We start from the raw sequence: 23355 nt of genomic DNA, 5'->3' as shown, positions 1-23355 counted from the left end.
TATTTACTCCATGAGTCTGAATATTATTAAAATATATAATATTTGATATATTGTTAAAATCTTGTTAACAAGCGGCCACACAGGCCTAGCACCAGGATAATAAGGCAATGAGCGGCTGGTTGATTGTAGACAGTCACAAGGTGAAATTAGTGGTAAACAGGTATATGCTGCTGTGCTGTGGTCGCTGGCAGATTGCCACGGTTGCCCACAGTTTGCGAGGAACATCCTGACTTGTCTGCAAAACCTTGCCAAGTATTCACTGAGCAGCAGTGAAACTTTGAAGTGGATGCAAACCTGAAATTGAAACCGTTCACCTTTAAAGTAAAGTTGCATTTTTGTTTGCAAGTGTTTATTGCAGAGGTCTCTGTTTCCAACTTGCATGAAACTTTTTCATGTTTCACAACTGCTCAGCAATTAGTTAGGGAGAGCTTGTAGACGAATCGGCTTGTTCTACCAATGATGGGCGACCTTAGCAACCTGCTAGCATCCTAGGCAGGTTTTCAATGTAGCACGCTTTTTTTTTTTCAACTGATTTCACCTAGCAACAATAGGCAACTACCAACAACCATAACTGTCAGGGTTAAAATAAAGAGAGTATTTGGTTGTCACTCTCCTCATTTGACTTTATAGAGAGTTGCCAGGTGGTTGCAGAGCGGGCTCTAAACCTGAGTGGCTGAGGCCTGACATCCGTCTCTAACTGTCTGCCGACTTCTGTTAGTGAAACAAAACTTTTTCTTTATTTCCTGGATATTATTCTGTGTTTTTGTTAGTTCGCTGCCTACAAAATTTTCTCCACCATTTTCCCCTCAGGAGAGCTGGTGTAGTCCAACTAGTGCTTCCATTTTGGAAGCTTGTTATGTGTTTCACAGTCATGAAACTGAGTTGTTATTGGACTTTTAAAACAGCAGTCGTTTATGAATGTAGCCAATCATTTTCCCTTTCCAGTGGCAGTAAGCGTGGGTAGTTTTGTTGGATTTCAGCCAAGCTATTCCCTAGTTTTACGCAGCAGGCGCCTACACTATAATTAGTAGCGGTAGAAACACAAAACTGTTTTGAATAATAGTAAAAAGTTTTATAGTAATTAAAGTGCTTCACCATGTTTTTCAGTGTCAGCAAAGTGGGTGAAAATAGTATAAGTAGTTAAACTAAGGCCATTTGGAGCAATATGTAAGGAGTGAGAACACCAGCGTCGTAGAACCTAAAGGTCTGAATTTTTGACATAAAGCATGTTCTAATGCGAGATCCCAGATTATAAGACTTTTTTGAGTCATGTTCTAGTTTGGTGTTGTAGCCACAAGCACACGATGTTATAACTTTCAAACTTTACAGAGATTAAAAATTTTCCTCGGTTACTTGGTGATTGTTGTCTGTAAATCTGAGGCTGTGTTCTATATATGCTGCTCACAAAAGTTTCAGGGTTTTCAGCTTACAGTATGAAGTGCCGCAGGGCTAACTGAATCAAAAACATTAAAGAAACACAGTATAACATCAAATCAGTTAAACTTGTGAGATATTGATCTGGTCAGTTAAGCAGCAGAGGGCATTGTTAATCGGTTTCAACTGCATTGGTTTTAATGAAATTAACAACAGGTGCACTACAGGGGCAACAATAAGACAACCGCCAAAACAGAGTCAGTGTTACTGTGATGCCTGGACCCTGCAGAAACTGCATGGGTAGTCCAACTCCTCCAGGATGACACCTCAATGTGTGTCATTGCCACAAGGTTTGTTGTGTCTCCCAGCACAGTTACAAAAGCATGAAGGAGATTTCAAGAGAAAGGCAGTTACTCGAGGAGAGCTTTGCAGGGCTATAGAAGGTCCTTAACCCATCAGCAAGACTGGTATCTGCTCCTTTATGTAAGAAGGAACAGAATGAGCACTGCCAGAGCTACAAATCGACCTCCAGCAGAACACACTGGTGTGAATGTCTGTGACAAAACAAATTTCCCACATGTGGGACTAATAAAGGTTATCTTATCTGACCAATCAGAAACAGACTTCACGAGGGTGGCCTGAGGGCTGGACGTCCTCTGTCTTCAGCATTGATTGAAATCCCACAATTGGCAGGTCCATCATTGGTGTTTTTCACAGGTTAGAGTAAGTACAGCCTGAGCACATGTGACAGACATGAAAGGATCTGGATAACTGTGGAGAACGCTATGCTGCCTGTAACATTGTTCAGCATGGCCTGTTAGGTGGTGGGTCAGTGGTAGCCAAGGGTGGCATATCCATGTAAGATGTAGAATGTGCAATGGGTCCTGGGTAGGTTGATCATTTTCATTTTCATGCTTCGGAAACAGATGGCAATGTTTCGCTCCTCACGCGTTACCCAGTCCAGTATACATATCCATGATTTTGATTTTCTTTTTAATATCTGATGTGTTTTAATGGTTTTTTTTAAACCAATCCAGTGTCCTCTGAGAGTCGTCTCTCTAATATGGATTGCTGCTTTATTCTAAATCTGAGGCTTGTTTATGATTAGAACTCTGTGGCGATACTTCCTGTGAGCCTTTACCTTTGTTCTCTGCAATAACACGTTGGTGCATAAAACATTTCTGAACTGGTCATTTAAGTTTCCTGAATATCTTTCCTGCTAGAGTGAACGTTGATCTTAAAGGATTTTATTATCACTTTGCAAAAAGGAACTCTGAAGAGCTGATTTGGCATACTTTTAATCATGTACCTTTTTCTGAAAGGTTTGTAGATGGTTAACTAAAGCAACTGCTGTAAACAGTGACTGTGTCCACTGCCAGCCTGCAGAATTTTGGAAAAAGGTTTTAGCAACAGCAAGGTGTGAAGGTGTAAAGAAGCTGCTCAGCATCGAAGAACTTCATCTGTCAAATATGCTGTTGGATGTTTTGACCTTCACACCTATGCCTTACATTTCCCTGATCACATAACTACAGCAAAACAATGATCCCACACATTTAGCTAAAATGGTAAAATCTAGAAAATTCTTAAAAAGCCAAATCAGTTGTGCTATTCTGTAAGCCAACACTAAATTTAGCACTGTGAAGCCCAGTTTCAAAGTTTCAGCATTTCTTTTTTGGAGCTATGAATGATTATATTTAGACTCACCCTTGATAGGACTGTTCTAAAGGATTGCATTGGATCATACCAGGCTGTAAACATGACCAGACAGGGGCTGCTAAGTAATCAGCTCACACCAAGCAGGAACATCTAGGGCTAAAACATTAAGTCAATGTAGAGTTACTGTAAATGGGCACTTGAGGCCTTGCTCCATAAGTGAGTTAGTTCCCAAACTCTCATGTTAAAATGCCCAAGTATGTTGCATTTTAGTGCCTGGTACAAAAAAGTTTGAATCCTTAGACCTAAACTTTGTGACAACTACAGAGAGACTGAATTTATTTTATAGCTCACCCATTGTATAAAAACTTGAAGGCAGGGGAATAGCAGCTTTGACAGGTGGGCCAACACAAGCAGCTGCAGCTGATAGCTCTCTGCTCTGCCTCACCTCCACTAATTGAAAGCACTGAACTGGACCTCTTGACTGGTTTTGTGCTGTTGGTGCCTTTTGAAGCATTTTAATGGAATTATCTGACTAATGCTATGGCCGCTTTATAGTGCAGCCCGTACAAGAAATGCGTGTTTCGCTTTTGATTCGAGTATTTTACTATTCCGTTACTCGGCACTAATTAGCAGATATGTGTGTCTTTGTGTTGCATCCATACAGGTTCTTGCTACGAGACTATAAACATGGTATTGGCCAAAATGCTAAAATCGGGCTTTAAAATGTATGACTTTGACATGGGAGTCTGTGGAGACTGATTTGCTTTCAGGACCAGCCTCAAGTGGTCATGTGACGAACTGCATTTTTGTCATTATTTTGTGTTGGCTTCCTTTTTCAATCCTGGAAAAATTCCCATTCCAGTTGTTTTATTAGCAAAATTAACAGCGCGGAGAAGCAAACAAAAGAGGCTCTGTTACAGCAGATTGTCTGTAGAGAACAAGAGCCAGATGCCAAACAAACAGGCTAAAAAGACAATGCTGTCCCATGTTCCTTTGTCTCTGTGGTGAACTTTGGTTGTGCCTAGCATGGAAAGGGCTGTAAGCTGATAAAATCCTTGACAATGCTGCCATTTATCTCTCTGCTTTGTGCAGCTGAACACTGCAAATGCAGTTTTAAAAGACTTCAGAAAGGATCTTTAATTAGTGTTGAGACTTTACAAGACTGACAGCTGCGCTGCTCTCTACGACAAAGAATATTTATTGGCCTCAATACAGCATCATAATATACGTACAGTATTTATGACAAGTATTAAACACAACCCAGATCTTTAAAAGAGTGAGAGATCCGTTGCTGTCTTCTGCTGCTGTGATTTTGTTGAAAGCATTTCGGCTTTTCATGCCTTCATCACTCAGTTTATTTTGTTTATCTCATTCTCTTTCTTCTCTTGATCTGCCTCTCTGTCACTCACGGCGCTCTGCTTATTAGCTTTGTCCCATAATTGAAGTTTCATCCAGAGATTAGTCATCGAGAACAATCGGTTCTAGCGGTTGGCATCTGCCCCTCTTTCTCGTTTCTGGGCTTTCTCAGTTTGCCACCCTTTTTTTCCTCATCGTTAAATACTCTTTTCCACTTTCTGACTCTTCGCCTCTCTCCTTTCTTTGTCTGTCTCTGCCTGGAGCTGGGCTGCTCTATTACAACCCCATTTTTTCCCTCCTTTCTTCCTTCCTTCCTTCCTTCCTCCCTCCTTTCCATCTCTAGCTTTCTCTGTGGCTCTCTCCCACTCTTCATTTCCGCCTCAATCCCTCAACTCGAGCAGTCGATTCTCCCTGCACACAAAGGGATCTGTCTCTCTTTACTACACGCCACCACTGGCACAACCACCTAACCGCCACACTCAATTATTTCTGGATGCGTTCTGCCTGCAGGAGCCTCCTCGCATGTCAAACAGCTTCATCAGAGTGCTGGGGAGGCAAAAGCAACCTCCGTTTTTGGACACTGATCAAGGAGGGTCTCTCCATCAGCTCCTTTTAGCACAGTGTTAATTTGATCCCCTATCTTCCTTTCTAAAAGCACTGTAAGCCACAGACGGGCATTGATCTGCTACAAGGCTACGAGAGAGCCGTCGATGTGAGAATTGAGAGATATTGTTGTGGTTTTGGGGGAGCTTCGATGTGGAACTCTGCTCGTCTCGTCCTGCCTGCTGCTGCATGGGTCTATTTCTGCCACAGCAGCTTTTGCATTTCACTCGTGTCACTGTTTTCATGTCTGGTGAAGGTTTATTTGAGTGTTGCCGGTGTTGAGTGTCGCTTAGGTTTGACCTCAGTTAAATTATTACACTCTTGCAGGTACTGTGCTAATGAAGCCCCGGCAAAAGCAAGCTGAAAACACTTCAGGTTTTCTAAGTGTTTGAGTTGATGACATTAAACGCTCTGTTGAACCAAATTAACAAACTTTCCACTTTATTTTATGTCCCTCATCTACATCTACACCCTCAGGGGTAGGGGTGCAGTGCAAGTCAATTCATGGACAGGTACAGTCTTCACAAAGTCTTCACTGGAGCTCATTAATGTACAACAAGATATCTATGTGTAGTTATTTGAGGGCCAAAAAGGTTTCCAAGCAGTAAAGGAGCAAATGTGCCGTTATTTCATCCACAGTTCACCATACAACAGCACAGATCCTGTAGCCATCATATCACACATGCATTGACAACAAACTAATGATTAAAAACCGGTTTAAGAAAAACAACACAACACAACAATCTTTGAACAGACACATAACCTGTCCAGCCATCGATCATATGCTGACTCCCAGAGTGGTGCTCAGTTACCCTTTCTCTACTTTTTCAAAGATGTAAGGTCAGGAGAAGGCCTGTGTTTGACCAAAGAAAAACTGGTTATTTAAGTTTAGTTAAGAAGATTTAATATATCTGACAGCTTTTAATGTGTATGTGTTTTCTGTAATGGTGGCACAGTGGTTAGAAGCTGAGCTTTGCTGGGTTTTTCCTCTCACAATGCAAATCAATGCATGTTTGAGTTGGCTGTAGGTCCAGGTATATAGAGGTAGATTTGAGTAGAAGAGCTACATAAATATCACAGAATTTATTTATATTATATAATATAAATAAATTCTGTACCTAATTTTGACAGTTTTTTTTTTTACTATTTAGCATGCATTGGATCACTAGCAAACCAGTTAGAGATGCAGTTAGGGTTGGATTTTAACCACATGTTAAACAAGCCAAGTCTCAGAAACCTGAAGGAGCCTTTTAATCTGGTCTTTAAATGCATGTTTTCCTTACAGTTCTTTTCATTATAATTTGTTTGGTTATACCAAAGTGGTGACAATTTTATGACTGGTTACATTTTAGTCTCGTAACCCGAGTCCTGCCTGTGCCTCTACACAGACCGCCAGCCTCCGGGTCGATATCAAGGGCTAAAGTCAGTTTCACTAGAGATTTAAGGCAAGTTTCCACATATGTGAGACTATGTTTGCAACACCTCCAGGGACAAGATAATAAAATAAGGAACTTTTTTTTTTTCTAAGAGTGTAGTGATATTTGTGTGTGGAATTTTTTCCCATTGGTTTTATTTGCCCATGCTTTGTGATATCAACCTCTGAGACGGGCCCTCTGCCCTCAGTTGAATGAATCTCACTTGATGCGTGATAACTGCATGAAAAAAATCACAATTTCAACAGCAACACGTCAAACAACCACTAGGCCTCAAATGACTTTTGCATTCACTTCCCGCCATTTAACAGACATTTGAAAGTTCACTGATGAACAGGAAGCTGAATTGAAGGATACTTATGGATCATTATTTTGAGTGATTATTCACACAAGGCTTGTTGCAGAGGATTGGCCGTACGGCCGTAATTATTCTCTGATTTATTCCCCAGTCACACTGTGAGATTGGATTTGTGGGTGACAAAGAGAGGAAGGCTTACAACGACTCTGGTGATCTCCTGAATTTTCCTTGCGAAGTTCATCCAAGCTTAAAGTTGACCACACCAGCAGCTGTAGCTGAAAGCTTATACCAAACGATTTCCATGAACATGGGGAGGTTGTTACTTATTAAATCATACAGTTTATGGATACAGCTACACCATCCCCTCCAAATATGGTTATGTATTGCTCCAAAAACCATCAACACTTAAGTCTCGTAGCTAAAGGAACCTACAGTAGGAAATATTACAAACCTCAGTATGTTATCACACTGACATGAAGTATTCTTAGATGCTGAACATGAATGTTGATGCGGTTTTTACTTTTCTGTTCACTGGACTAATACAAGTTTTGTCAGAGTGAATTGTTAAATGTTTGTCATTTTTATGCTTACCATCCATTTCTATATTGTTTAACTGTGGGATGAAAGGAATTTCACAGTCCCCCTCCCCAGATTCTCGAGGTTCTGGGTGAGGGGCTATAGTGTTTTATTGCAGATGCATCCTATCTGGAAGATCTGCTTCTTTTGATGTAAGCTTCCTGCTTTTACGACCCTTTGGTCAGCAGGAGGTCTCACACACACACACACACACACACACACACACACACACACACATATTCCTACTTACATATAAAGGTTCACACACATATACATACAATGCCTTAGAACCATGTGGGCGTTGCTTTGCTGTGTTTTGTGTGAACTGTCTCTCAATAAAAGGCAGCGAGAGGAGGCCGGATTTGGGGTCATTTCGTAATGAGCTAAGATACCAACGAGGCCTCCCTTGCGCAAGTAATCAATCGAACGCTGTTGCCTTGTTTTTCTTTCATGGGAATAAGTCCTGGATACAGCGGGGTCTGAGTTTAGACCCAACAAGTTTGCTTCCTTAATTGGGATTGACACAAGAGAAACTAGTTTCAGTGTAATGAAGGAACATTTTGTGCCATGAACAGGAAGTTGAATTGAAGGATACATATGGATCATTATTATTATGAATGATAGACACAAGCAGTTAGACACGATCAGTTCATTGCCTGTTTTGTTGCTTCATGTTGACGGTACAGTTTATGGCCAACCATATTCTCTCACTCCAAGCGGTTGCAGCAGATGGCCCCGCCCCTCCCTGAGCCTGGTTCTGCCAGAGGTTACTTACTGTTAAAAGGGAGTTTTTCCTTCCCGCTGTTGCCAAAGTGCTTCCTCATAGGGGGTCATATGATTGTTGGGTTTTTCTCTGTATGTATTATTGTAGGGTCTGCTTTACAATATATTTACAATATATTGCTGTATCACAACTCATTTCTCTGGATAATCATGATCTCTCCCTATCTCTACTTACTAATGCCTTTGTTTGTTTTCTCTACTTTCTCTGTTTTACCTTGTTTTAACGACTTATTGTTCAGTATAATCATTTACCGTTATTTTTACCGTGAAGCACTTTGGTGTACCCCCTGGTTTTAAACGTGCTATATAAAAAAATTGTATTGTATTGTATAAAGCACCGGGAGGCGACTGTTGTTGTGATTTGCTGCTGTATGAATAAAATTGAATTGAATATTCTTTAAAAATAAACATATGTGCCTGTCATTAAACTTCCATCACAATGGTTGCTCATTCTCATGTATGTATGTTACCCATCACGTTTATACCTGAGCATGTGTCATCCTTCAGCGCCCCCCTGGTTTTCTTCAGATCTTTCGCCACCGCTCCCAGATCAGCTGTCACTTCCTGTAAAGTTTCTCCTCCTTCGTATTGATGCCTTCGTCTACGTGCCTGTCCCCACAGGAATTTGTTATTGTGGGGAGTCCACATCGCACATGACATTTGACATCAGTCATCGAGCCCCCTCTCACTCCCAGTGGAGAACATCTCACAGCTATAGGTAATGGGGCCGAGATGAGAGCTGAGAGTAGGAGAGGCAGTTCGTGTCTTTAATGGCTCCCTAAACGGCAGGTTCCTCATTTTAAAGAAGGCCTGTCGAGGATTTTATTTCGACTTGTCACTGTGAAACTAATTGATAGAGGAATGGTTTTCTTCTGCTTCTACTGACATTTTCTAACAACCATTTTCCCTGCTGCCTTTTTTGAGGTATTATGGCTGAGAACTCTTATTCTATAGGTCCAAATTGCTTTGAGACGAGAATAATTTGATTATTTTTAAATATACGTTTGTTATCGTGGTGTCGGCAATCTTGGTTTCATGGCACTTGATGCACGGAGAACCCTGCAAGAGCGATTTAGTGTGTTTTTTGTGGTTCGTTTGTTTTAAATGAAATTATGGAGTTCATCAACATCTAATAAGCCATAGGAAAGCCTAAAGAAGTGAGGGGGGGTGTAAGAAAAGGAGAAAATGGGAATAGGGAATTTGTTTTTGGTTTTCTTTCTTTTTAATGGCCTTCTTTTCCGGTCCATCAAAGACAACTTTGGACAGGAACATCTATTTACTGGGTGAACCTTCAAAATAGATTACTTTTTCTCTTTTTCCACCAACAGCAATTTCCAGGGCTGAAAAACGAAAGCCAGCTTTGAGACGTGTCAAAATCTGCAGTTCGTCTAATGGCCCCTTGAGGCTGGCTCCAAAATTCAACAATTCGTATAGACTCCAGTGTTAAAATGCGAAACTTTATAGCCCTAAAAATCTACAGAATGGTTTTTGGGATCTATCCATACCCTTTCATAGATCATATTAAAAATTTGATATATTTTCTGTGTTCTCTAGCGAGTAAAGGGTTTATTATATTTTATTTATATTTTTATCTACATTTCACACAGGATATCAGCATGTTCAGAATTTCCATATACACAGTATATTTCTGTTTGTTCTAATGTCTTGCAACTAGCCCTCTCAATTATCTTTGTGCTCTTGGTGCCTTTGGAAGCATTTTGATGGGATTACTGAACAATAACATGACCTTCTGATTTGTTTTTTTATCACTCTGTTATCATCTGCATTAAGTCTGTGACTTACACTGACAGCCCAAACTAGCAGCCTAAACTTGTTAGCAGTCTTCTGTGCACATGTAGTCGTTTCCTGCTCCAAAAAATAAGCATCACAAAGGCCAAAATACTAACGCTGAGCCTTTAAAATATGGCCACCAGCGAGGAGCTGCTACACCTGAACGTCTACAACGTCCGCTCCTTCCTCATTACCTGTTTTATGCTTCTTTTGTTTTCGCAGCTCTCCTATGGTTCCAGCTCACCAGCCCTGTCCAATCGCCAGCGTTTCCCGACATTCTTCCGCACGCACCCGTCAGCCACCCTTCACAACCCCACCAGGGTGAAGCTCTTCAAGAAGTGGAAGTGGACTCGTATCGCCACCATTCAGCAGACCACTGAAGTCTTCACTTCCGTCAGTACCTTTAATCTTCATCACTCTTTTGTCTTCAGCTCTCTCTTCTTGCTTTGCTCACTCCTGGCTTTATGGCCTGAGCCTGGCTGCTGACTTGCCAGCCTCTGGATGTTTGTTTATGAGCAGGCCAAGCTATACACCTTTAAGCAATCTGCTGGCGATTGATGGAGGATTTTTTTTTTGAAGTAATTTGTTGGAGTATTGGTTGTGAGAAATATTGATCTGGCAGGACACTCTCCTAGCCATAGCGATCGATACCAGCGTCACTTGGGTTGGTTCCTGTAATGGAGGTTAATGATTCTGCTCGCTCTTTCTTTCCTCCCGCTTCTCGCATTCTTCTTCTTTCCAGTCATGTCTTTGTCAAAAAATCTATTCTCTCTCATGCTGTCTTGTTTTTATTTATCATACATGCCCACAGTCTCCATCCCTCTCTTGGTGTTTCTCATGTACACTTCAGATTTATTTATTTTCCCCCCTCTGGACTTAGCTGCATATCTTTTGTCTTTCTGTGTAATCTCAACCTGCCTTCTCTCTTCATCTCTCTGTTCGGCCGCCTCTCTAACCTCCTCTTCCTCCTCTCTCCCGCCCCCCTCCCTGTCTGTCTTCGTCTGTCCTTCCCTTTCATGTGGTAGACTCTGGATGATCTGGAGCAGAGGGTGAAGGAGGCAGGCATCGAGATCAGCGTTCGCCAGAGTTTCCTCACCGACCCGGCTGTCGCTGTCAAGAACCTCAAGGTGCTTTGATTAAAAATTCACCTCAGCTGCTGGTCGTCTCGCTCCCCCCCTCCTCTCCCCCTCTCCTTTCTCCTCTGGCTCACAGCTGCACACGATGCCATTAGCATAGAGGCGATTTGATAGAGGAAATTAATGCGCCATGCTAATTAGCAGTTCCCGAACAGCAGCATGTGCCATCCTGTGAAGCAGCAAGACTTTGGCACATTGTGCTGCCACATCAGACTGCGCTATTGTGAAGTTACATTGTTGCTGCTGATGTAACTAAGCAATGTTTTGTTATGATTTGATGCAGCGCCAGGACGCTCGGATCATCGTGGGGCTCTTTTATGAGACCGAAGCACGGAAGGTGTTTTGTGAGGTTGGTACCTTTTCCCTGCTCAATTGATCCCAGAACGCCCAACCTGACTGGCTATTAGAAGAAACTGAGCTCTGTAATGGGCTCTTTGAATGTCTGAATGAACTTCCTTGTTTGGCAGCGATACAACAGGCTCAACTGGGAATAATTTATCTTTCTCTTCATCCTTCTGTGCTGCAGGTGTTTAAGGAGAAGCTCTACGGGAAGAAGCATGTGTGGTTCCTGATAGGCTGGTACGCAGACAACTGGTTTAAGATCAAAGACCCGGCCATCAACTGCACAGTGGAGAACATGACGGAGGCCGTGGAGGGACACGTGACCACTGAGATCGTCATGCTGAATCCTGAAACTGTCCGTGGAGTCTCCAACATGGTGGGAATGCAAATCACTCCTCCATTTAATGCGTTAAAGAGATTAGTTGTATTAATCAGGGACAACATGTGTAGCTTGATTGACAAATAATGAGTGTCTGTAACTGGATTACAGAGAAAACATTGCAATTCAAAGTAGTTAAGGCACTTGGATCGAATGATGGTGTTTAATGAGCTTATAATGACATTAAATAGAGCTCACCTGTTCTTTGTCCAGCACTTTGGGGATCCGGTAGCACATACAATATTTTGGTTCGTTACTACAAACTAATGAGATTCCCATCAGCCTCGCCTGTGCTTTTGTTGATTAGCAAACACACAGATTTATACTTCTTGGCTGCCACCAACGTCTTTGAAATGTTTCAATATTCATATTTAAAGTATTGAAACTTGATAAATTTCCAGCCAATTTTCCAGCTTTGTGGTTTGTGGCAAACGCCAGATATAGCAGCGATTCAGCTATAGATAGTAACAGCTGTGAGGAGACGGCTCCCGACAGCTCTGATGGAGTTCAGGACATGACCTTGGTGCAGTTGCTGTAACAGATTACTGAATTGTAAAACCTTGACTCTGTGTGTGTGACAACTCACCTGCATCAGTTCCAGAAAAGTAGATTGTGATTAAGTGTAAGGTCCTCACGAATCCCGTCTGTGTTGGGAAAAGGCCTAATTCATAGTTATGAATATTTAATGAAGTTAGCGCTGTTGTGCCATGCGCATAAATGTGTGTAAATCTGCACAACTCCGATGCTTTGGAAACGTGCAGGTATTTAATGAACTCAAACAGCTGGAAGCTGGAAGGGCGCTTTGAGGCTTAATATTATTTGGCGTGAGATTTGTTTGGGCAGCGTGAGAGAGTGTAAGAGTGAAGTCAAAAGTGCCAGAACTGTGAGAGTTGGCAACCCTGCATAAAAATTTAATAAAAAAGGAAAGATTTTTATTTTTAATCTCTTTTCCTTTGTACACTCACAAGGCAGATTCAGGATGCTCTGCTCCTTTGAATTTGCGAGACGTGGTCCAGATCAGATGGGTGCAGTACGCACCAGGTGTCAAAACCAGCTGTACCAAAAATCGGGGAATGTAGAACTGTTGAAAACATAACACGAGGGAGCGTTACTTCACTCGTGCCACGCCCGTCTCCTCGGAAATCTGTGCGTGCAGACAGATCTCGACACTCGCATCTGCTTCCTGGCACGACAGCTGAGGGTTTAAGACAGACGAGTGTGCAGAATGTTCTTTTTGTCTGGGCTCTAAAACAAAACCACCACTAACATCAAGTAATATTTCATCTTAAAGTTAGCTGGAGGAGATGTAGCTGGAGGGTTTGTTGCAGATTTTTACTGTGTATTTAAGTGGGGATAATGATGTAAGTGTGCGCGGCCATGGCAAACAGCGGATGTGGGAGGGTTAACTCACGTGTACAGTACAGATGTGCACCTGATGTGAAGCGCCCTAAAAAAGTCCAGGGATATTCATTTTTCCTTCTTTTTTTCTCAGTTCAATATCTTCATGCCATTTCGCAATCTCCCCCGTTTGCACATAACCACATCTTTCACCTGACTTTACATTTGTATGTAAGGTCCACATACCTACATGGTGCAAGATAAATGGACAGTCAACGCCCAACAAGTTCTGCTTTGAACAGCACGCAATAATGAAAGTCTTTCTGCCATTATGACAAACAATTATCAGAAACTCGCAGTGCATGACGCGTTACCCACTTGCCTGTTCATTGGTCACAGTTTAAGGTTGCCCTATTTCCAAACTGGACTCTACTGGAAATCGCTGGGTCACAAATGCCATCATTACAACGACATCATCACAGTTGTTCTTGTTGAATTATTCCAGCCCTAAATGTTCCCTCTGCTGGCCCACAGCATTGTACATTTTGTAATTTTGAAATGCTGTTAACATCTAATTTTTATAAAAATATATATAAAAAAACAGTCTAAAAGAGCTGCTAGTTGTTTGTGGTCTCTGTATGCTCCTCTTTTCTCTCTTCTCTTCCCCTCACCCCATCACCACCAGTCGCAGCAGATGGCTCCCCCTCGCTGAGCCTGGAGGTCTCTTCCTGTTAAAAGGGAGCCGTTCCTTCCCACCATCACTGTGTCAATAAAACTCAATGTAAAAAAAGAGTTTTAAAAAATGAAAAGGACCAAACAAGTGGTACTGATATCAGTCAGTTTGTGCTCTGTTCTCCTAATTGCAGTATTTACCAGTCTCTCTTTCCTTGAATTAACAGTGTACGCATAATATAATCAAATTTAGTATATTCTCTGACGTCCCTGCTTTGCATGCACTCGAACCACACCTGAAATCTTTCCCTTGAGGCACTTCCTCTGTTTAAATATAGTTCACACCTATCAACACAATTTGAACACAACCAGCATGACTTTAATGTCCAAAAATCCTGGGTATCGTGTTTACGCAATGTTAACTGAAGTTGGTCTATGGTCAGGATTTAGTGTGATGTAATGTACTTTTCCTGTAATGGTGCTGTGAGTCAACTGGGAAAGTCATTAAGAGGTGGCCCGGGAAAAGGCGCAGCTTCCTGAGGAAAAGCGGGAAAGATTAGAAGAAATATTGGAAGTTAAAACAGCAGCTGCACTCATCTGAAAACATTCAAGTTTTAGTTAAAATATGCAGAGAGTAATTACAAAAAGTATTTTATTAATGAAATTAAAGCGATTAAAGCGTTTTTGGCTCTTTTTTAATTGCTTTAAATGTAATTTAATTTGCTTGCACTGTAGCTTCAGGCGATCGCTTGTAAATAAACAGCTGGGATGACTTCCTCCTGTCCTGTTGATGTGTATTCTGAGCCGTCATTCATTCACTGTTGCCAGGTTTCAGCTCTTATATATGTGGATCCTCGTGAGGCAAGAGCTATTTCAGGAACGGCTGGCGTGTTAAGAACAATAAAGTCATAGTTTCAGTGAACTTTGCATGACCTGAATCGATAATGTGTTTGCTAAACTGCTGAGAATGCCTGGGAGTTTATGCATTTAAATTATCAGCAGCTCGCTTTTTCTCAATTTTGTCCGACGCTCATTTAGCTTCTCAGGTGCAGTCGCTCTCCTCTGTTTACCTGCTCTAATCCTCTTACGCCGTCTCTTCTTCTCTCCCTTTTTCCTTTTTTCTTCGACCTTCTCCGACTCTGCCGGTCTGCCGTGGATCATCCCGTCATTCTTCGTGTTTACCCATCTCTCCTTTACCATTTCCTCGTCCCACCTTTTCTCACCACCACCCTCCCCTCCATCCCTCCCTCCTTCCCTCGCACTTCATCAGCAGCTGTTGTTTATATTCATACAGCACCTGCCACTACCTGCTGCTTTAGCTGTTGACGAGTGCTGCTCAACGGGCGATAAGAATTACAGCCAGAACTCCTGCTCCCTGTCCGTCTATTCAAATTCAATTTCTAAGTTTGAAATTGGCATAGCACTCTTAGATAGAGCACTCAGATTAAACTACTGTGCCAATACTGCAGGGTCTGCAAAGCACATTGTCAGCTAGTTTTCAGAAGGCAGTGGCAGATTTAAATGCCAAATGCCAAGGTGGAATTTCAATTAGACGAATTTGACATAAGTGAATTGGAGTGTGTGTAGGCCTAATTGGCCTCAAAGAATCCACAGAGACACAATGATGAATGGTAGCAATAATTTCCCATCGCGCGTGTATCCATGCTTTCAGCGGGAGATAATTTTGATTGGTGTTTAATCACAAAATGAGTTCTAAACTGAAATGTTTGTGAGAAAAGGAAAAAGCTGGTCTGTCTTAAGATTACTGTAAGAGTGTAGCAAAGCAATAAAGATGCCAGGGGGTCAGGAACAGGAACCAAAAAAAGAGATGTGACAGATATGTGTGATACACTTAACGATCAGCTTCCTCACCAAAGGTTAGATGAGACGACTAACAGGGCAGATGATAGAAACACTTAAATATGAGCATGGAGAATCAGTATGCGAGGGACTGTAAGATCTCCATCCCTGATTTTCTTTTTTGTTACTTTGTTAATGTTACTTTCCTACTATGAAACTCTTCCGAGTTGCAGATGTTTAATTACGTGGAGTCGGGTGGAATTTTGCTTCTTTTGAAGTCGCTTTATGTTTGATCCTTCGTTCAGGGCTCTGTTCCAGAGAGCAGGTTTCATGAAGATTCAGTTTTTTAACCCTGAGATGAGGGAAACTCCGGGGTTTCTGTTCCAGAAAGAGAGCTAAGTTAAACTTTAAGTCGGTTACCATGGTAACTGACTCTGTGAACCTAATCGGCTTGCCTGGTTTCTTCAGCGAGCTCTGAGTTTCTCGGTGACTCCTCCCCTCCTGAGCAGGAGGGGACAGCTGGTTCCCACCTCAACCAGATTTTTGTGCTTTTTTTTCTTGTACATTTCCCGCCTGCCACCTTTCTTTTTCTTCTCACATCCACTCATTCCTGCATATTAGTTTTAATGACTGATCAAGTTTATCCAAAATGGCTCCCAGGCTTCCGGGAAAAGTAGCCTATCACTGCAAAGGAAGTGATTTTTGGTATCAGAAGCTTTGTATGAGCTTTTTATTAGTTTTTTAAATTTATGTGATTTGTAAATGGTCAATACTTGGACCATGAAATCTTGGAATTAATATCTGCATATCCTGTCTACTCAGGAACCCTGGAGGCTAAATCACCAGACTAGCAGATGATAATCTTAGATGGGCATAAATTAGCATAAATAGGGAAAACACAAGTAAAATCTTGTTTGATAAATCCAAACAAGTTTTTCAGGGAGTTCTGTGTTTCATAATTCTTTAGAAACACACAGCGGTTAGCTTAGGTGACACAGCCCTGAATGCCAGAGGGCTATTCTGTTTAGAAAAGCAAAAGATAAATTATTTAGGGTCCTGTCCACATGAGGGGTATTGAAAGGGTCCAAGTGCCCCCATGCCCAGCTCTACTGCCCCTCAAAAGCCCCTCTGGCTAGCCCAAGTACCCTCTAGCCAGCACAAGAGACCCTATGGTTAGCGCAGATGCTAATCCTGTGTGATCTTAAAGCATAACTCCACCATTAGAAGTGGGACCCACTCCTGACATGCTGCTATTTGCTATGCACCCTTCCTCTTGTTAGCATATACTTTGGCAGACAGATTTCAGTTCAGGTTGGCTGCACATAGAAGGAGCTTTTTTTTATTTCATCATGGTAGAAGCAGTATTTATTTATTCTGAACCAAATTTATTTTTAACACTCCAATCTCCACCAAGTTCAGCTCGTCACAGAAAGACGGTTTCTGACTCTGAAGCTGCTTCACTTTTTTCCTTGGTTTATTTGAAGTGGAAACAAGTGTTTACTACAGGAGAGTAAAAATAAATCCTAAATCAAATACACACGTTATAGTGAATACCAGAAATGACTTCCGAAGATCTGAGGGTCGATTCATTTGGTGGCTCTTCAAATTTTTTTTCTTTAGTTATGTGAATATCTAGCAACACAAATAAAAAATGAGTCAATGTAAACCTTCTTTGCAGTGTTGCATTTCTTGGCTCTTTGATGTCCTCTCTGTCTTCTTTCTCTCAGACATCACAGGAGTTTCTCGCTGCCTTGATGTCTCGTCTGGGAGGGAAGAACCCTGAGGAGACCGGCGGGTTTCAGGAGGCCCCTCTAGCCTACGATGCAGTGTGGGCACTGGCCCTAGCCCTTAATAAGACTGTGGCACCGCTGAAGGCCAAGGGCCGGCGTCTGGAGGATTTCAACTATAACAACCACGACATCACGTCCGAGATTTACAGGGCCCTCAACACGAGCTCCTTTGAAGGCGTCTCGGTAAGTGCAGAAAATGTGAGGAAAGGTGAAAGAGGAGCAGTGGCAAAGAAAACATCTGCTACCCTGTAGTTACTTAGTCCTCAGAAATATGATTTTTTTTTAATCTAAATATTTAAAATAACATTTTGTCTGGCCCCTAAAGTTATTATTAATTAGAACAATTAGGTTCAAATTATGCAAAATCCAATAATATGAAATATAAGTAAATACCCCTTTTTTGACTAGAAACGCAATAACAGGGAAGATCAGCCTGTGTGCTCATTACTTTCGTACATTCACCAGTAACTTCACGTTTTTGCCACATACTCAAATTTTCTTCTGATTATCGTCCCTCACGTTTTGCACCACTCAGTCCTGAGCCAGCTTCAGCTGCTCCAGGTGAAGCAGCTAACAAAAACTAGCCAGCTTTTGTACATCACCCGAAATTTAGAATTCATTTAAAAATCTTAAAATGACATGTGGGCTCTACATGGCCAGGCTCACATAGGCACAGAGCAAGTCTGCTGAGACCTTATCCCAGCGATCCACCTCTCTGGTCAACTGTTCCACGCTCTTCTTTGAAAGGTGACCACGCTTTTGAGGCAGTAGCTCCTAAAACTGGAACAGCCTCGCTCTGCCCATCAGCTGCTGAAAACTCATTTTTACAGCTTATTTCCTGAATCACTCACCAGTTATTTTTGCTTATTGCTTATAAGAATTAGATATATCAAATTATTTTACATTAACTTTGTCAAAAGGCATTTTACGTCACTGAAGAAATACACTGAATAATAATAATAATAATCATAATAATAATAATAATAACAATAATGAAAACCAATTATAAAAGTATGCAAGTGGGGATAAAATAAAAACCATGCACAGTCTCGTGTCACTGGGTATAATCTATTGCAGTCCAGTGCAGCTGCTCCACCAGATGCCCAACGAGTTTCCAATCACTGAGCATTAAAAATGAATTTGAATATTGTGATTTTTCCACTTTGCATCTTGGAGACGTCTGCCAGCACATTGTGCACCCCACAAAAATGGACACCTTCCATGCTGTGTTCCAGTTAACACTGGGCACTGATCGGAAGGGACAGTTCACCCCGAAATGTCATTTACATATTTTTGCTCTGGCGTGTAGTTCAGTTTAATCCTCTAGATTGATTTGGTGTGAGATGCCCACAACTATCACCACACAATCTTTCTGCTGTCTGTCATTCTGCTGGAAAACATCCTATTAGACAGTCACAAGCATGAGCATCTAAGAACACGTGGTTACATGCGTCCTTCTGCATAGTGATTACTTTGGTTCCTAAAATTGCATAAATTGAAATTGCTTTAAAGTTTGTGGATGTTTTTGTGGATGGGTATGACTTCTGGAAAGAGACATTGCTGCTCAGTTAAAATGTATTTTTTGATGTTTTGAACACCACAAGGCGAGCACAATTTACTCCATTATATCTGAGAGGGAGAGAGAGCCAATGTCTCCAAAACTGGACAACTCGCACAAAAACAGTGTTAGAAAAAAAGGCTAGATGGATACATACCGCAACAGGCTGGGGAAAACATGTAAATATGTATGGTGCATGATCACAGAGAAGCTGTGAGGGTCTCTTTTGAAAGACAATCACGTGCTCATGTGGGCAGTTCTGTGCTAGCAGACAAACCACCAAGGAGAGACACCTTTGAACTCTGTCTGAAACCTGGAATTTGACAGATGTTGGCTGTCTTTGGCTTGCAGAGATCATGCTTACTTACTTTTTCTAAATTCATTTGTGCTACAGAGCTCTTGTTATGTCTTGTGCCTTTTTTAGTTTCACAGTTTAGTTTATTTTGAGCCAAGCTGATAGCAAGATGCACAAGCACACTGCTGTCTGGGCCCTTTGTTGCCGCCACAGACATCCGACAGTCTGGCAGTTGGCCTTGAGAGACGGGCGTTATGGTCAAAAACACCTGCAACTCTGCTTCAACTACTACTTCTAACTACCCTTTTTTTCTAGAAGGTATGCAGGCCACCATTTCTGTCTCAACACAAGTTCAAGAAACAGAATATATGTAGAATATATATCATATCTGCACCCACCCCCCGCCGCTCCTCCTTTGACGCAGCGTCTCACTAAATCGATCTGTTGTCATTGATGGCTGAGCTCTTCTGTATGCTGTTCCGCTCTACATCATATAGCGCTAAATGTACTGTACATTACTACGTGAAGATGTAACAATCATTATTTGTCTGCAGCGGTGCTCAACTGAACTTTACCGGCTGCCTGGTGTAAAAGCTGTTTGCATTTCTTGCCCATTTCTCTTCATCTCCGGTCTGTGAGCTAGGCTAAATCACTACAGGAGTGGTGTTAATCTCAGCAACCCTTGGCAAGCAAAAAATAAATGAATAATAACTAGTAATATTCCCCGAAATGCAGAATTATGTAGTTAAAAATGAGGTTTTTTATTTGCAATAATGTCAAGTTTCTGCTTTTTTAATGTGTCTCAGGGCCAGGTGGTGTTTGACGCCCAGGGATCCAGGATGGCAATGACTCTTATCGAGCAACTGCAAGGTAAAGCGCTTCCACGCTGTCCTCCCACGTTCAATTATAGTTGCAGAATCTGGACTGAATAATAAATGTCACTCATTGAAGAAAATCATTGCTGAATATATTCAATGATGCATTGATTGCTGCTTTCAGCGCAGTCCGGAGAAAAGGCTCAGTTTAAGGAGCCCTATAACTGCACATGTGAACGAGCTGGGTGCAGTGCGGTGTTGACTCGAAGCTTCACTCTAATTGGGCACCAGCCTTCGTTTTAAGCTGTTTCTGGAAGTGGCATCCTATTTGTCACCAGTGACTTAATGAGTTTCCCTGCATGGGATAAGGTTGAGGATTATTTTCTACCTCTGTTCTCTTTGGCGTCCTAACGGATGAGAATTTATAATCCTGCCCCTTTCCCCTCGCATTCGGTCTCATATTTCCTGTTGTGGTGTCGGGGTAATTTGACATCCACAATGAGACGACCTGACTCGAATCCCTGAATCACTGTGGGACCTCATCAGTATTCCTGGTCAAGACTGCCACATAAGCGCCTTTTTTCCCCCCTCTTTCTTTTCTCCTTCCTCTCCCCTTGGTGCTTCTTTGTTTGTCCACCTTTTCATCCGTCGATTCTTTTGCGTATTCATTATGTGCCTTTTCTTTCTGTATTCACATATTGCACTGCCTAAACAGCAGCGGTATAAATATAAATGTTTATCAGTTCTCTCGAGGAGCAAATTAATTACAGAAGTGATGCTAATTAAACTTCATACCTTTCTTGCTTTCTTGTCTCTGCTTCTCAAACATGTAGGAGGCAGTTATAAGAAGATTGGTTACTATGACAGCTCTCAAGGGAACCTCTCCTGGTTTGGCAATGATGTTTGGATAGGTAAGATGGATTTTACGGCACCGATCGCTCAGCTTCCTGTGTCTGTATTTGTGCCCTGTGTCATGCCGTGAGTCAGCCGGGTTACATGTTTGTGCTTTGACTTCAGACCTCCGCTGCGTGGCTTAATTTAGCCTCCTTTACTGTCTAAATGATGTATAATCACGGTGGATTTTTTTCTAACCACTTATTTAGATGAAGCTAGTTATTTGGATTCTGACGCTCGCCCTCAAATTAGCCGGCTGCGCACTCACTGTCCAACATGTGTTAAAAGTGTCGGCGCAGCACATGCACTGTAATCAAACAGGCCGGCATCCTACTGTGAGTTAGCCTGTTTTTCTTAACCTATATTTGTTTCCATGCTGGCAAACTGGCACCATTAAAAGTAAACCAAAGTGGCTTTTCACAGTTACTGCTAGCAATGTATGACATTTATTGCTGAACTAAATACATGCCTGAAAAAAATTCAGTTTTAATCCAAGTTTTGGAATAACAGGGGCATCTGTTCTCTGATTTTAAACCCTTCAGTTGAAGCGTTTTTAAATTTACAAGTTATAAAACACCTCAAATTCAACCAGTGATGACTCCACAGCAAAATAAACCATCGTAAGCTGATCTGCTGAGACCCGCAAGTTGACATTTTTTATTCTCGCCTAATCAAAACTGTAAATGAGAGAATAAATAAACTGCCGTCAGTCAGAGATGTGACTACAACAACAGTGACGCACCCATTTTAATAATGTTAGTAGCAGGCGGCCTTGACAGCGTATGCACTGTGCTCAGCAACCTCCAAAAACCTGGCAGCAGGTTGCATTTCACGGCGTAATTGCCTGGTCCGGTAACAGAGACCTTCAGGGTGGAAAGGGTTAAGCAAACTCATGGACGATTATTCTCAATGCACAGCAGAAATGATGTGTAAATCACAATGACTCTAAAAATAAGTGTAGGCTCTGTGTGTGTGTGTGTGTGTGTGTGTGTGTGTGTGTGTGTGTGTGTGTGTGTGTTAGCAGAGTTTTCTCTCTGGAAGATTTGGAAGTTTTTAAAGTTTGTTTTAAAGCTGATATAAACGCATTAATGTGTCCCAGTTAGCAGACACATTCAGGCCCTTTTGGCACTTATGGATCAGTAAAAGCATCAACAAGTACTGTGTGGACCGAACGCGGCCCTGGAGTAATGAAGTGGCCTTGGCGTGTGTTGCAGGAGGTGTTATTATATTATGTGGGCCAGTTTTCAGAACACACCTCATATCTGTCTAATAAGTTACGGCTCTGTTTGGCATGAGGCAACCAAATGTGGCCCATTTTAAAAAAACCAAAACCAAACTGTGAACTAAATATTCTTGTATATAGAAACTTTTACAGTAATGCATGCACTGTGCATGCAAACATATGCAGTTGTAGAATAATAACATGTACACATCCTGCTTTAAAGAACAACGCAAATCCAGTAAGCCACAACAATAAAACCACTGACAGTAGGAGGGAATAACATTGATTATGTTGTTCCAGTGCAATGTTCTCCTAGGAAAACTTCAGGCAGTCGTGGGGTTTTTATGCCCTGCTGTGGGCATTATCCTCCCCGCAGCATGACAGTGTGCCACGCCACAAAAACAGCTTGAAAAAGGCTCAAAGATCACATCACAGATCCCAAGGTGTTGACCTAGCTTCCAAACTCCCCAGATCCCAAATCCGATTAAGCATCCCAAAACAACCTTACTACCCATAAACCCCAAAGGCACTGCCGCCATTTTCCTGGTATCAGAAACCACAGCAGTCCCATGTGAGTGCCCCTTTGGGTCAGGTTTTCTTTTATATAACATAAAGAGGACCTACACAAGATTAGCACATGCACTGGAGCTGTTGTGTGTGTGTGAGCAGAGCAGCAGTGGAAGTCTACACAATATTAACAAGAAAATCATGTAGAAGTTGCACAGCTCTCTCTCTACCTAATCATTTTTGTGATGAATATTTTTCTGATAAAGAATTAAAGGTCGCCACCTTAGTGCTGAATTGGACCGAGTTAGTGAAAACTAAAATGGTCATATGAAAATATGCACTTTTCCAGTTTGATGTACATGTGGTTCAGTTTGACACTTTAATTTATGGGATGCTGTAGCGACGGCCCTCCGGGCCTTAATTCAACATTTTGTCCTTGCTGACACTCAGAGCTCCAAGCTCGTGTAATCCCTGGAGGTGGAAGACTTTTAGCCGATAAAAGAGGGAGGATGGATTTCTTTTTAAGTTAATTGCTGCAATCCGGTGCGAAGGGTTTCACAGTACTGCAATGGCCTCCATACGCTGTGCATCACAGCTCTTACTGCTGACCAGTTGTTCATCTCTTGCAGTATCTTTGCCTGATCTCAGGTTAGCTTGCCCCGCTAACCAACCAAATTTTTTTTTTTACATCTTTCTTCTGCATAAAGAAGCTTGAACTCAAGCCTAAAAGCCCGAAC

General features: G+C 41.8%; 1 protein-coding gene across 3 annotated transcripts in view; it reads left to right on the top strand.

Moving 5' to 3' along the window:
• gabbr1a (gamma-aminobutyric acid (GABA) B receptor, 1a) overlaps window positions 1-23355 on the top strand; it is a 127440-nt gene that overhangs the window by 62223 nt on the left and 41862 nt on the right. For all 3 annotated transcript variants that reach the window (XM_031754295.2, XM_039619465.1, XM_039619466.1), the window contains 7 exons: window positions 10093-10263; window positions 10896-10997; window positions 11290-11355; window positions 11533-11724; window positions 17265-17510; window positions 19987-20050; window positions 20829-20906. In XM_031754295.2, the coding sequence (XP_031610155.1) occupies window positions 10093-10263; window positions 10896-10997; window positions 11290-11355; window positions 11533-11724; window positions 17265-17510; window positions 19987-20050; window positions 20829-20906 (919 nt within the window). The remainder of the gene's footprint in view (window positions 1-10092; window positions 10264-10895; window positions 10998-11289; window positions 11356-11532; window positions 11725-17264; window positions 17511-19986; window positions 20051-20828; window positions 20907-23355) is intronic.

The sequence above is a fragment of the Oreochromis aureus genome, linkage group 11 (genome assembly GCF_013358895.1).
Source record: "Oreochromis aureus strain Israel breed Guangdong linkage group 11, ZZ_aureus, whole genome shotgun sequence".
NCBI lineage: Eukaryota > Metazoa > Chordata > Actinopteri > Cichliformes > Cichlidae > Oreochromis > Oreochromis aureus.
This window is presented reverse-complemented; position numbering and strand designations above follow the sequence as displayed.